General features: G+C 43.2%; 1 protein-coding gene across 1 annotated transcript in view; it reads right to left on the bottom strand.

Moving 5' to 3' along the window:
* The window catches only part of NFATC2 (nuclear factor of activated T cells 2), a gene marked incomplete at both ends in the record, with an annotated part of 84583 nt that overhangs the window by 16919 nt on the left and 51553 nt on the right, over nucleotides 1–16111 (bottom strand). Inside the window, 3 exons of the mRNA XM_080627622.1 lie at nucleotides 10969–11664; nucleotides 13136–13262; nucleotides 14193–14248. Coding sequence (XP_080483748.1) covers nucleotides 10969–11664; nucleotides 13136–13262; nucleotides 14193–14248 — 879 coding nt within the window. The remainder of the gene's footprint in view (nucleotides 1–10968; nucleotides 11665–13135; nucleotides 13263–14192; nucleotides 14249–16111) is intronic.

Here is a 16111-nt window from a genome sequence, read left to right as displayed (position 1 = left end):
AGTGGCTGATGAAGACCCAGCATGAGCACCAGGAGGTATTTGATCATAAAGGGATTGCAATGTCTGATACATCATCCTGCTTCCCCTGGCCTTGTGGCTACAGCCTCCTGGAACCAAGCTCTTACAAAATAACCAATGCTGTGTTGCTCATAATGACAGACATTTAGCCCAGGGAGGTTTAACTGTCACAATACTTTCACCATTGACTCCCATACTTCTGAAGTGGCTCCCCCTTCATCTAGTCATTCTCACTCTTTCCAAAGAAACTTACAAACCACCTAAATAAACCAGCACCCATCGAGACACTGCAAATGTCATAAGAGTCATTCATGTGTCTCACTATTTGTCCTACATTTGACTCAATTCATTCACAGATGATGAAGTCATATATCATTAAGAAACCAAACCAAACCACACCACAATTTGGGAATCTTTGACTGGACTCCTCTGGCATAGATGATCAAGAGGGAATGATTGTAAACTCACACTCCTCCAATTTACTGCTGCTTTCGCCCCAGCCCAAATTATTGTTTGTGCATTAAAAGGGAAGGTTCAGGGTCCTTGCAAAAAGGCAGAGAAAGTCAGCATCGAAAAAGGATTAAACTGTGCTGTCACTTTGCTGTGACATCATCTGGCTCTTCCTGCAGGGCCTCAAGGTTTCCTGGTCACGCAGTGTGCATTGCCTGGGTGCACAGGCAGGTCTGGCACACAACCACCACACTGCCAGCACTCTCCCACCACCCACCATTCAAAACGTGCCCAGATGCACAGCTCAGTGGAAGCAAGGGACAGTCCACTTTGACCTTTACTTCCACACCTGACAATTATCCACGTGGAAACATTCTCCCTTGGATGCAAACCTATCACTCATTCCAACGTCCACAGGCAGATAATAGCACTGGTCTCACTACATCTAGTTCAACTATGGTTTCACTCTAAAGAAACTGTGTTTGTTCAGCTGAGGGCAGAGTTCAGCCTGTTTTGAAGGGCAAAGTTTCCAAATTAAAAACCCACTAAAGGACACGGCCCGATTAAAATGGGAACTGTGTGGATTAGGAGAACCTTCCTGCGGGAAGATGGAGAGTATTAGAGCAGTTTCTCACTGAGTGAAATAGTGTTGCCCTGCTGAGTCACACAGACATTACTGTCAAAGCCCTTTGATCCTCAGTGGTTTTTCTCTAGTTAATTGTAGCTGAAGAATTAACTATTTTATACCTAACACTGGTTAAATCCAACTCAAAACCAAGTTTTCAAAGTCATTGCTATCAGACCATTAATCATGCCAGTATAGAGAGTTTTAATTGTCAAACAGACTGTAGCATTTCTAGTAGATGTGCACCTAAACTGGAGAACGTGAATGCTTGCAACGTTGGGAGCACTTGCATTTAGGGATTTTTGTGCAGACCCCTTTCAGAGAGAGGATCCAGCTGTGAAATTCACAGCTGGATGTACGCCCAGGTTTCTGTGCTTCCCAAATTGAAGCATGGGGACTTGGAGTGATGACTCAGAACTCAGACACAACTGCATCGTTTATACATTTTAGGCTGGCTTTTACCTTCCTCTGGTTTCTTCTTGGTAAACACAGAAGAAAATACATTACAGAATGAGGAAAAGTGTGAAAGCAGCAGCTGGTTGAAAATTCAAACTCAGAGCTCATATACTGGGAAGGGAGTTCTGTGGTCTTCAAGTATTTGCTGCTCTTTCCCCCTGTCTCTGACTCTCCTATTGGCATGACTACAGATGTGCTGCTTGTTTTTCAAATCAGAGAAGTAGGAATGACCTATTAGGTCATCTGGTACCTCTCACAGCCAGTGCAGGATTGTCTTCGTGTACATTTGTCCAGTCTGCTTTTAAAATTCCTCCAAAAACATACTGCATCCAAATGAGAGCTCAGAAGTCTCTTGGAACTGGTGAGTAAGCAGCACTGCAAAATGACTGGGGAGCATAAGGCCATACCAGCTTCTGCTGGACAGAAAAGCTCTCACTACTTAAGAGTTCTCATAAGAAAACTAACTTTGATGAGAAATTCATATGATTCATCATCATTTTTTCATTTAAAAGTGGCCAGGAATTTATAAATAATAATAATATTTTCAGAAGAAACAAAGTATGAAAAGCAAGAAGAAGAAAAATGGATTTTAAATGAATCACCTATAGGTCTTCACACTTGTGAGAGAAAAGATCTGTAGAGACAACAAGTCCCCATTAACTATCCATGCTGCTTGGAAGGATGTGGCCTTAACTGGAAAAGTTCTGCTTGTGTGAATAATGCTGAGAATCCAGCCATTTTTCTATAGTGGAAGACTTTCTAACTGGCTTTCAGTTTGCACCATAACCAGGCTGTACATCTTTAAGATGGTTATCCTTGCCAAGCATTTTATTTCACAATAGTTAGAGAAATGTGCAGATGTTGTCCAAACTTTTCAAAGCAGCAGGGCTCTTCTGCAGCTGCTTGCAAGATTTCAGAAGTGCAGTTCAAAAATGGCTCAAGATGCCTTTTCACTGTCCATCGCAGGAGGAGCCGAATCCTCCCAGTGTATTACACTGAGCTGTAAGGGGAGAAAGGACCCCTACCCTTTTCCCCCATTTGCACATCCTTAGCATTAACACAGTTTGTAACAAATCAAACTGTGAGGAGCAGCAATGCCAAACCCAAGCGTTCAGCACTCATGACTCAGGCCTCTAATAATCATGAACTTGGTTTTAAAATCATGCAATCAATCCCCCACCCCCTTAAGTTGCATCATTTTTGTCTGCCTGGATTTTGAAAGACCAAAACAACAAGGTTCATATTTTTAATGGTTTGGGTTTTCTTGGACCAGACTTGAAAAGATCACTCAGAAGAAAATAACTCTTGTCCTTTGTTGCAGTCACCTGCACGTGGACTTTTAAGTCACTATAAATATTCCAAGACTCACACTGAAATTGCAAAGAATTAGCAAAAGCTTCGAGCTGCCAGATCACTGGTTATACTTACTCAATTACGTCGTGCACATTTTAAAGGAGAGATAACAGGATAAACTGGGAGGACAAAGAAGCACTTGGACACATGTTCCTTATATAGTTTGAGGGAGGGTACAACTCCCCTCAGCAAAGCTTCTTTCTAGTCAGTGAATTCAGCCCATTGCATCATCTTTGCTGGAACTTACTAACACTAGGATTCATTCTGAGGTGGTCAACATCCAAAGCAAGCAGGCTAAGCTTGTACAGTTATTGCCCATGTGAAAATCCCTTCTATCACACAGGCTGGAGCTACCCTCACAAGTTTAGCCAGACTAACAGCACTGGCATTGCCGGTGGAAACCCTCCTTGTAATGCAGACATAGTCATCCCCAGTACAAAAGCCTTTCAGTGAAACAGCCGGTGGTGGTTCCCTGACTTGGCATAAGCCGTGCTGATTCCAGTCTTTTTACACCAACAGAGCTGTGTCTATACAAGGGCTTTTACCAGATCAGCTGTGTTAGCAAAATAACACAAAAAAAGAAATCAACCACCTTAACCAGCACAGTTATGTGGTAAGCTCCTCAAGTGTGAAACAAGCCTTGTTAAAGGCTTCCAGAGAGCACTTCTCTGGTTCATTGCGAAATGGTGAATTTAGCACTAGAAGGAGTTAACCCCCTTTCCTGCTTTGCACAGTTCTGTTATAAGCCATTTCCTATCTGCACACTTCTTGCTTCTCATCTCCAAAGCTCCTGTTTTCAAAAGATGTTGTCAGAACAGTTATGGTTTTGACTGGACTGAGAGAACTTCTGCATAAAGCACCCAGTGTCACCCCTACCTGGCAGGAAGACCACTGATTCCTTTTCCTTACATCCTGTACTTGCTTATACAGCAGCTTTTCTCTGTCTCCAGTCTTTGCCCTAAGAAATGAGTGTGCTCTTAATAAGGTGTTCCTGTTCCCAGCATGGCCAGTGCTGCCTCAGCTCCTGCACATCTGGACAACAGCTCCACACACCTTTGGTACCCCCACCTCTGCACGAGGGATGCAGGTGGGGAGACCTAGCAGCCTAGGATCCCCCCAAGGCAAGTTACAGTTTTAGCAGTTGACTTTTTTCATCAGCTGTTGCAAGTCACTTAAAGGCTCTGTGCCCTACTTCACCCACCTGTAAGAGCTGGGGAAAAGCTCATCTGCTTCTTTCTGCAGTGCAATTATTTTCTTTCACTACCATTTCTTTGCACTGGATGAATAGTGTCACTGGATGAATAATGTCACTGGACTGAAAAATGTTACTGTTTTTATCCCTTTAAATTGAAAGTGGATTGAAGGAATAAAAGTAAATGTATGGTCTATTTTGGCAGATGTCTTCCAACACATGGGTGTCTATGGTCTTCTTTATAAGAGCTGTCTGCTGTCTGTGATTCAGACCGCCTAAGGAATGCCATGAGCATGGAGTAAATGGACAGCAAGTCTGGGAAAGGACTTTATTGTGGTTTAGAAGCTTTCAACTCCAGGAACAAATTCTTTATTTTGAGTAGCTCTTTGCCAGTATTTCAAAACTATCACTGAAAAGTGCTTGATGCCTTCTGAAAACTGAGCGCTTTCTGCTGATAACAGTCCACTGGCGTAGCCTTCAAACAGTGGCATGCCTTCCACCAGCAAATGGCTAGAACTGGGGATTACTGACTTGGAGCATCAGTTCATGGTGAGATCCAGCCCACTGAGGCACCACGTACCCATCCTGCAGTGTCAGTTCTTGGCGGCTGTGCCCGTGGTCTCCTAATGGAGTCTGCATGTTCTTTTGAACAGGAAACGCTTTGTAACACAACTTGCCTGTGGGCACTTACTGCACCAATTAAAGATTCCTGAGCTCGAGAACAAAGAGGTGCCAGTGGAACTATGGTTTTAATCACTTGATTCATTTTCTTCCTTCCTCCACTGATTTCTTTTTCTCGCTTTGTTTTGGTTTGCATGTTTTTAGGCAGCAGGACAGGCGCTCAGAAACACTGCTGGGGAAAGCAGTTTTGAAAAAGGGCTGGATGCAGCTGAGGTTTTGAATAGCAAATTGTTTCTAGAGGTGAAGAACAGCAGATGCCAGCCTGCCGTAGCAATACAAATACTTAGTTCTCATTCAGGTATACAGATGCTTTTATTTCTGAGAATCCATGTGAGTTTTAGTAACACGAATGAATTAAATGCTGAACTGTACTAGAGATAACAAGATACTTTTTAGTAATGGTAAACTGAGCTACAGGGAAGTTAAATACTCTGCTCAGGCACAACCCAGGAGACCTGTCTCCTGATACACGGCTCTTCCAGCTTCCTGCCAACACACTACAGGTTTTTGGGAGCAGAACCACCTTTTTCTTCTCTTTAAATACTGCCTCTAGAAAAGCAAGACCCTGACACATGATGGGGAAGTCAGATCCTAAAGCAGCACAAACCTACAATAGCAGTGATCCAAAAATAAAGCATGGAGTGCTGTAAGGTCCCAGTAGAGAAAAGAAAATCTGGAATAATATGAGTCAGAGCTTCAAGAATGACTCTGATGAATACAGAGATTTGCTAGAGCATTTGAGCAAAATGCGGTAGAGAACGTATGTGCTTCACTCTTAGTCAAACTCTGCCTAAGCAGAAATGACCACACCTTCTATGAAAAAGCAGTTCTAATTAAAAACAGAGCACGGCTCTTTTTGATGTAAATTATTGCTCTAACTGAACCGCAGCCCATTTGCAACATTCAAATTCACTCCTGTCTAAAATGCCAGGAAACAAGCACATCCCCCCCCTTCCCTGTATTGCTGGTTTACTTTGCATGGACACATGATAACAACTACAAACCAAACTAAAACATGCTCTTAAGCCACAATCTTCTGTGCTTTCTGGGGACGAAATCAACCCAGTGTTAAGAGAGAAAAGTGGCTTCTCTATGGCCGGGTAAGGCCAGACCCCCGGCCTCTGCCAGTGCTGCTCCACTGCTCAATGCACGAAGGGCTTCAAACTGCCTTTATGGTGCAGCCAAGGCTCCCCGGCACAGGGAAATCCCCAGCTGGCAGCAAGCTGACAGAGCTGGCTTCGTGCCATCCCTCCTCCATCCACTGTGCAGGGGCTGGGGAGGGCGAGCAGGATGCTCACAACATGCTAGCATCTGAGCCAAAGCCATGAGGACCACGCTGGCTGCGAGGGGGAGGCCTGCATCCTGCCTTCCCTCCTGGCTGTCCTGACCCTCTCCTGTCATGCACACACGCACGCTGGTCTCCCCAGGGAACACGCAGGACCAGCACGGGTCAATGAGGAGGGCAGCAAGAGACCAAAGCCGGCAGGAAAGAGCTCAGTCCCTGCCTGCTGCTTACTCAAGGCTGACACAGTAGCTTTGATTCTTGGGTCCCCAGGAGACCCGGGGTTTCCTGGAGGTACACCCTGCTCGGGCTTGCGTCTAACAGCTACCGGCCTAAGGAGAAAAGAGCTGGTCAGAAAAGAAAGATTCTTCCTGAACACGGAGGAAAGAAGAGATTGAATTTCATTTTGCGCCACTCTGGAGGCAGACTTTGGATTTTGTTGTTGTTGAATGAAAGAACACACACACAAAAATATAGGGACCTAGCACTCTCCAAATGGTTTGGGATGAGACCCATGGTTAGGGCAATGGTTGCTGCGGTGAGCAGAACTGCAGAAATTAACACATGGCTCTTAGTGAAGGTGATTGAAAGCAATGGGTGATTTACGAGCATCACGCTGGGCACCCTGCAGATCCACTTCCTAAAGAACTATCTGCTGTGTCTGACATTTTCTGTGAAATACACGAGTTCACTATGAAGCATCTCTGCTGATCGGCAGACTGATAAACCACTACACAAGCAGCTGCCTTGCTTTTCTCCTCTCCATTAAAGATTGCACCAAAACTAATTTAGAGCTGCTGTACGAAGCAGGCAGTTCTGCGTGTCAGATGTGGTTAGTTACTATATGAATAATGATGATCGTTTTTCTTTGTAAAGTAAAAAGCATATGACATGACAGCTGAACTGAAAAGAATAACTAAATCTAAGGCAGGCAAGTTGATAACATTCAAGACAAGAGCTACACAATCATTATTTGTATATGGAAAGAGCCTTGTATCTCTGTGTCGCAGATGCAGAACAGTGGCACAAGGCAGCTCGGTGGCTTCCCCAGAGCTACACAGGAAACCTCTGGCCCTGCGGCACAAGCATGAGCAGGCCAGGGCATGGCCAGTGCCCCAAGCCCTCTCCATCCTGCCCCACCAAAGGATTTTGGATGGTGCTGCAAGTAACTGAATTTCTAACTGGATTTGTACTTTAAAGTGCTAATCTGGTTGCTCTGAAAGTCCTGGAAGAACTAAGTTTTATTTGTCAGCATATTTCTGTGGTTGTTTGTGTAACTTTTACCATTGTGGGTGGTTTTGGTTATGAATAATATTAAGATGAGGCCTCGGCTGAAACATGCTGAGCACTCTCTCAGAGAGACTATGGCTTTCACTTGCATTTGAAGCTAATCACTGCTTGCCAGCATTAGCCTGGACACCCTGAAGGATCCTGAAGGATCTCTTGACCATGGCCTATCTTGACTTCCAGAGTATTTCCAACAGGAATGAATCTCCAAGGCAGAGGTGTGGAACAAAGGTTTCTCTGCTAATTTTTCATGAATAGTCCCTTCCTCTGGGGATTCAACTCTCTACTATTTGATATAGTTACAGATGGGTATATTTTTTTGATGAAGAAATATGGAGATATATGGAAGAACATGTACCTGAAGATACACACATGTGTGGCAATGTCTAACCTGCACCAGTCTCCCTAATGGCTGCATTTCCAAAGGCAGCCTCTGGATTTCCAAAGCCTTCCTTCAGCAACCACACATTCTGTAACTCTGTCTGGGAGAAGAAACCTGGAAAGGGGGCTGCATAGGCTGGGCTGGGCACCTCTTACTCTAAGGCAGCACCGGCAAGAGGAGAACAGGGGCAAATGTCTCCTTTCAAGAAAGCACATGGCAGGTCTCTGCATCTGCAGTACGGTCAGAAATGAGCTGCAGATATGCTAAAGTTACCATTAAGGTAGCCAGTATGGATTGTACCAGTTGTGCGGCTTCTGCACAAAGAGGTCCTCACACGTGGCAAAATCCACCTGAGAAGATGGGTAGATATTTGCCAATACCTCCCTTAAGGTCCATGCTGTTTTGGCCTGACTGCTGACACTATTCAACCTTGAGAGGTTACAGCTTTGTGAGCTATGGTGACACATTTGACTGTTAATCCTCCTGTGCAGGTGGAACCAGCTCTTATCTTCACAAGGCAGGAGGTAAAGGCAGGTTAAGTGTGCTAAGTCCCCCGTATTATGTTCCCTATGAACCAGTGAAGACTCTGAGCGAAGAAGAAACCATGGTCTCAGGAAGAAGGACAAATACCTTCTTTTTACAGAAGGAAGAAGGACAAATACCTTCTTTTTACAGAAGGGAAAGTAAGAAAATAATGCAGGGTCTTGTCAGCAGTGGCAGCAGGACACTGGGCGAGGTAAAGAGAAATAGCTATTGTGTTAGCTAGGAGGTGTTCTTCTCTGGTCACTTCCAGAACAGCACAAAGACTGGATGAGCATAGCCACTCTGAGAGGCAACAGCTTCAGGAATGAGGAACCAACAGAGCAGGGCTTGTTCCAGGTCACTCAAGAAGTTCATGGCCAAGCTCAGAATAGAAGCAAAGTCCAGAACTCCAAGGCTGCACGTTGGCCATGAAGGCAGAGGACAAGAGTTGATGAGTGGAGGTCACAACCATAGAAAGAGATGAAAGCTGGACAGTCAGCAGAAAATACAGACAAATAACACAGAAGGAGGAGGAAGATGGGGAAAGGGAAGAAGAGCGAAGGGAAGCGAAAGACACTGAAATGGTGATTACCTAAGCCTGTGCAGCAGCAGCAGCAGTGCTGTGCACTCATACCAGGCCTGGCTGGGGAACTATCATCTCAGTATCTATCTGTGAAAAATCGTGGCAAGACCTAACAGCTCACTTTATCTCAGAAGAGCTTTCTGGATAAAGGGATTTGAGGGTAAAGCCTCCATAAGCCTTTGGGGTTGCTTTCCTTTAATGCTATAAAGCACAAAAATAAACTTTCTAGTCAGGAAAAATACGGCTTTTGTTATGTCCTGAGTCACTCTTCCCCAGCAGCAAACAAAGTGGCTTTTCAATTCAAGTCCTGAACGGTTCAGAATGAAATGTTTTGTGAAGTCCTAAAGTAAATCACAATTCTCCAAGTCACATTTCTAGCTAATGTAAACTCACTGAGGTCAGTAAAGAGACTGCATGAGACCAATCTTGCCTGGCCTGACTTGGGTGGCATACTTGATAAATTAATCTCCAGTTGAAATCAATTCAAGATGATCCAGTCACCCCAGGAGAAGCCTGGAATTTCATTATTAACTTGATGCCATTCTGCCTAATGGCTTCTCTTACCACAGAGGTCAAGTACATCCCTTGTGAGCTATGCTAGTGAGATGTTACTGGCCTGATTCAAAACCCAATGAAACTGATTTTGCAGTCCATTTTGGGAGTTCATTTAAATGGACACAGGCCTGACTTTGAAGCTTGCTAGCTTTTACTTAAAGTTTCTTTCTTTTTATTTATTTTACATGGTCTGTACCAAATATTTTTAGAAGCATGGAAGAATCTCTAAGCTTCTCATATTAAAAGTACCTTAAAACACAGTGTTCAATTTTGCTATTAGAAACACTATTTTGCTTTGTTATCATGTCCCATTCCCTGAATGGGAAGTGGCTTTTACTTAGCTATATTCTTGCAGATCCAGCAAATCTCCTAAATCAGCCACTGCTAAAACCAGATTCAACATTGCTCTTCAGAGGCAAGGGGACCAGTAAAAACTCTCTAGATTTTACTGTGATGGCACCAAAGCTACATCAACCACATCTCAAACACAGACTAAAGGAGAAAACCATCCAACTCTACTCTGCCCACAAAACCAGCAGTGCAGACTGTACATGATACAACCACAGGGCACCCAGTACCTAAGTTGAAGAAAGTAAAGCTTTCATGGGCATAATTTCACAACTCTAGGTGAGTAACTGCAGTAAAAATTCCAGACTACTAGAAGCTTACAAAGCACATACAAGTACACATTCACAAGATCAAACCATGCATTCAGTTGCCTAGACTGCGAGGACAGCAGCAGTGAATATATATGAAAATCAGGTCTGTAGTTCATGCATAAGAACACTCCATATTTGCAGCAATATACCCAGCAACATCACTCTGCTGCCATGAAAACTGGTGTTGAGTTTGCTAGTGGCCTTTACGATTTCAACATCCAGCTGCACAAATAACTTTGCATTGATTTCCTCTTGCAAGGAACGTGCTTTAATAAAAGAACCAATCAACCAGATTGCCAATAGCTGCCTACCTAAGAATAAGCAGGATATGTTCAAAGAAAGCTTTACTCTAACTTATATTTATTCCTAAAGGCTAAATCTGCTGGCTCACAGCAAAGAAACAGCATTGTTTTACTTATCAATGTCCTACTGTTCATCTAGAACATCTGCAATAGTTTTGCCTGCAGCGCTACCCCATTCATTACAGGCCTTGATAGACTGTTCAATGGGCTTTTTTTTTTTTTGGGTACAAAATGTACAAAAGCATTTTACAAAGTGGACTTTGCCATGATATGAATAATAAAAAAATAATTTAAAAGTGCATTTTGCTTCAGATTCTCCATTTTCCAAACTAACAAAATTGAACACCTAAAAACCTGACAGTTCACTCCATGGCATGAAGGAAGACAGCAGGGTTTCTGCAGAGCACTATGTTTTTTGCTTGGTTGCCAAAGTGCATTGCCATCTACCAAAAATGCAGTTGATGAAAACACCAACTGCAGGATGACCAAACAGCAGATATCCACAACCATCAAAAGGAGGCCACACTGGTTTTGTGACAAGGAATAGGTGGGACTTACAAGCCCTAAACTTTCCCCCTCCCTCCAACAAACCAACCCACACAAGAAAAGACAATTGCTTACCATCATCCAGATATGCCTGGTCCAGATTCTGTTCCTGTTTGATAGTGACTCCAGCTGGTAACACCTCTTTCTGGTCGCTAACCGGTGGTCCATTTTTTGCTGCTCGCTGGCCTGAGGCTGTCTGCTGCTGGATCACGGTAGGATATGAACTTGGACTTAACCTTTGTGCTTGACTGACCTGCGGCTGGCTGGATCTTGCAACGTTGGATGTAAAATTTTCACAGCACATGATGTGCTGAAATTCTTGGTGACTTCCACACCTCAGCTGCTGGTTGGTTGGAGAATAGTGAATCACTGGAGAAGACTGCTGGTTGCCTGGAGAGTGGTGGAGCACCGCTGACGTCTGGCCTGGAGAACCAGCATGCACCAGCACTGACCTATGGGCATCTGAAATAGCAACTGGTGTAGCCATCAAATTGGATTGCTGGTAGCCCAGTTGGCTTGGGCTAAGGCTCTTGCTTCTTTGGTATATTACAGCGGCTGGATTCTGCTGATGGTATCGAGAATCAGGAGAAGAAAGGCCTGAGCGCAACTGCTGGCAAGGAGCCATAGTGGCCACAAGACAGGAAGGGGATTCGGTGACCATTGTATGCTGTGAATAGTAAGGCTGTGTTACTGTTCCCAGACCACTGTGTACTGTATTGCAGATTAAAGCTGGATCATAGTCATCAATGGGCTCTGTTTTGATTGATGGTACTAGAACAAAGCATGCAAAGGATATTATTCGTAACAAGCTGATAAGAAACAGAGGTTTTCCTTGAAGTAATAAGAGATATAAGCTGTTTACAAGACTTGCATGTGCAAGCTCGTATCTCCCAGGCATTGAGTTTAATAAATCACGTACATGCAATCATGGCAGAGTCTCTCTTGAAAGCACTCTGTACTAAGAGGTTCTTGAAAATCTTTAATGAACTATTTAACCACAAATTTCTAAAGCTGAAAAATTCAATACTTTAGCTCATATTTTAATTCGTTTCAGGAATTAAAGAAGCAAAACATAAGCAAAATAAGAGCCATAGATGGGTGTTTCATGTAGTACTTCCATCTCAAAGGAAGGCTAAATAAATAGAAATCCCATGACATATACAACTCCTAATTTTTCTGTCAAACATTTAAGTAGTGACCAAAGGCAGAGTTTGAATTATTCTAGAGCTTTCCTTTTAGTTCCTGCACATAACTTCCTCCATACTGAGAGGTGAAGACCTTTCTGACACCATCTTTTAAAAGACCATGATTTACTAAGAGTTGTGTGAATCTTGGTGTTGTCATGCAACAGGGTTCTTTTTTGGAAGTATAAAGATTCCTTCTCTGAAGTGGTCTATTTTAGACATCATGTGGAGATAGTTTTGTGCTTTTCAATACTATCCCATAGCAGAACAATTTAACAACTCTACAAAACCTTCACATTGGTGACACCCTATGTACAGTTCATAAATTCAGGAAGAGGACCAGAGATTTTGAGGCTGGAGGAAACTAAAATAAGAATAAGGATAAATGTTTGCCTGTCCTTAGAAACTAGTCAAGATATCATCTGAAGCTTGCATAAAGTCTGGTACTGTTATTTTATGCTTTCTGGTTTCCGCAAACACAATACCCTGATTTTCTCACAATATTTTTCTCCCAGCCAAAGCTGAGAAATTCTGGGAATCTCATTAGTAATTCTGTTGCATTTATTGTGACATGGCTCACCAATTCCCAAGAGGAAGAACATCAGAAAAGCATTCATATTTTTCCCAACCAGCCTCATGCTGAAGAACATATACTGCTCGTCTTCCTCCATGCCAAGCCCTTCTTACTTTCCCAGACCTGACATTATCTTACTGCCATACACGTCAGCTGGGGAAGGCAATGCTTATGGTTTTCACAGGGTCATATCATGTCACAGACTGAGTCTGTTCCCATTGAGGCTGCTGGCAAACTTCCATCAAGTGAATGGGGCAGCAGCAGCCTATTACCAAGATAACTGTCCCCTTAAATTTATGGAAATTCGTGATCATAAATCACATGCATCATTTAAACCAAAGAGTTGTTGAGTGCTCAGCTGCACTCAGGTGAATTAAGTTAGTAAAAATCAGATCCTGAAATAACAGCAAGAAAACAACGTGGCAGAAAATATAATCTTGCTCTTGAGAACTAGGCAACAACTTGCTCTGTCCTTGAGAGTTACCTGGGTGATAGGTAAAATGCTGGGGTTGGCTTCTTTTTCTTTTCCCATTGATGACATAGAAGTTCACCTTCACAGCTGTGCGAATGTGCTTGTTACGGTACTCTGGTATTTCTACAAAAAGCATGCTCTGAAACAACACAAGGTGACAATGCAGGATTAGTAACTGAAGCTGACAGGAGATTTTGTGCGCATCTCCCCCGTTATGTATTCAGGCATAAAGGAAGAGAAACCTTGCTACTCATCACTATAAAGTAGGGTGTGAGAAGAAGGAAGGAAAAAAGGGCAGACGGTGAAAGACTTGACGATTTTTGGTACTATGAAGCTGGTTTCTATGTACTGTATCCTCTCTTGTACTTGATGTTGTCCTGAACTTGGAGAGAGAAGTCTCAGCTACAAATAAAACACACAGAATGAAGATGAAAGTGGGAGCACTGTTAATCATACTATGCTTGATGAACGAGTTTGTATTGCTGAGGTCCCTCTTCTTGTTAGAATAAACTTCATTATTCTATAGGCTTTTTACTTATACAAAGACGGATCCTGCTTCCATGGAAATTAACAGCGAGTCTCCCATTCTCTTCCGCAAGGGCAGGCATGGCCCATGGCAATGTAAGTGCTAGCTCTTGAATACACTGAACAACTACAGTAAGGTCTCATTAAGCAAAGCGAACAAAGAGGCTCATTCCCTTGAAAGATTAATGTTCATTTTAAATACTATAGTCCAAATCCTGTCCTGCAAAGTACAGAGCACCCAAGACTTCCATGCAGGCGAAAGGAAGTCAGGACAGCCAGCATCCTGCAGTGGACTGAGCTGATACAATAGAGTCTTCTGCAAGAACACAAAATCTAGCAGTTATTCAATTTGTTGTGGGTTCCTGCTAAATGAATAGTTTCTTTTTGCAATACATTTACTGCTTAAGCATTTGACATTTGTTCATCACAGCAATAAGATAGCTGCTCTTTCTGCTTTTGAGAAGCTCTTTGAAAACTACTCCCTGAATACAACTTGCTGTCTGAGAAGCTCGAGGAGAGGACATCCAATGTTTTGCATACTTACAGGCTGGCTCTTATCTTTGTCCACTGTTGCCTCCATTTCCCAGATCTGCTGCCCATCTAGAAGAATATTACAATATTAACCTCACTGCACTTTTATTAAATCATAACGCTTGACTTTAAAAAAGGAAACAAATTAAAGGCATCTAGTTAGCAAAGCTCTCAAAATGGACTTAATTTCAAGCACCTTCCCAGTCCTAACTAAAACCAATAGCATTTAATTTAAACACATCACCGAACACTCCTTTGCCAAGAAAAAGCTTACATACATATTAAAATTAAATGTTTATGTAGAAATTGGCCAAACCGAGGAATGAAATATTTAGCACAGGTGCAACATCTGCTTTTTACCAGTCTTTACTTCAGCCAGCTTGACTGATGGAGGGCATCAGAAGGTCAGATAACTTGTTAATGGTCCCATTTGGTCAGCAGCTCAGCAAACTTTCTGCTATTTTAAGCTAAGACCACATGGCTCCCCACCAGTGTGTAAGTGGTGGAATGGGTAAGGAGGTGAAGGAAAGATTAGCTAAAAATCCACATCTTGTACGGGATGCATAGAGATGGAAGCAAATAAAGTGCGTTACTTCAGGGCTGACTTTTAGAGGTGCTGCAGAGTGAAACTGCTCTGAATTCTCACAGGAGCATAGTTTTTTCCCAGAAGTAGTTCAACAGTGACATATGGGTAATTGGGAAACCTGCTATATAGGGTGCTTGATGTCTGTTGTGTGTGCCCTCTTACTATGTATGCTTTTATATGTGCAAGAAGAAACATCAGCACATGATAACTATCAATACATCTCCTCTGATCAAGAAACAAGCCCAACAGCTCCAACAGTGCATCCATGCCTCAGCACTGCCACCACTGCAGGCTGTGACAGAGTGCCACCAGCACTTCTGAAGTCACTATAAAGCACCAAACGTTCGCCGTACTCAGCATAAAAGCACCTCATTGCATGTGTAACAGCCTCTACCACTGAACCACTGGGAGTCTTTCTGCTCTTAATTACATCCATGCAGCTTGTCTCCATTCTGAGTTACACAAAACTGTATTTATAGAGGAAAATAAAACTTCATCCTCCTGTATGGAATACAACCCAAGTAACCCCGTGCTATAACAGTACCTCAGTAGTGACAGGGTGTTTGTACACAGATTGGGTACTTCATCTGGCTACAAATACTTCTTATATCTACTGTCACCTATACTTCCAGAAACATCTTTTAGCAATGCCTTCCTTATTGCTTTTTTTCTATATATACAGGTTTTAATTTCTACCTCTTTGATTTTTATATTCCACTGAGCCTTTTAGCCAAGAAATGTGCAGAATAAAAATACTGATGGGGAAAAAAACCCCTGCCTCATACCTTTCTGAAAGCTTGGTTTTAAAATGAATAGGGGACACATATCCAAATGAACCAACGTGACTTGAAATACTGCAGCCGCAAAGGCTGGTGTTTGCTTTAGAGAGGGGGAGGCAGCTCCTGGGCGCGTTTCTGTGGGGGATCTCAAGACTGCACACCCGGGACAGGGGTGGAAGTCTCCTAAAACCAGTTCTTCTCACAGGACTTTGTATTTTTCCCAATTCTTGGAAATTCTGCAAGAGCTGCTTTTGTCCTCAGTTATTTAAGCACTTCTGCTTCTGGCAAAAAGGGAAATGAAAGAGTATTTTTAAATGCATTTTGCATTTTTTCTGTTGTTTTCCTCTTTGTTCTCCACTCCACACAGACAATGAACTGACAGATGTGCTCAGCTCCCTAGGGTGCCTCTTCCTAACAGGGACTCAAGCTGCCCCAGCTCCACATCTCTTCAGCCTGGGGATCCCTCCTGGTGTGCCCACTGCCTCCCCAGCACCCCACACCTTAGACACCTCTGCTATGTTCTGGGGCCCAAACATGCACGAGGAAGAGAAGGGCTCTGCCTGAAGC

This window comes from Psittacula echo (assembly GCF_963264785.1).
Source record: "Psittacula echo genome assembly, chromosome: 12".
Lineage (NCBI taxonomy): Eukaryota > Metazoa > Chordata > Aves > Psittaciformes > Psittacidae > Psittacula > Psittacula echo.
This window is presented reverse-complemented; position numbering and strand designations above follow the sequence as displayed.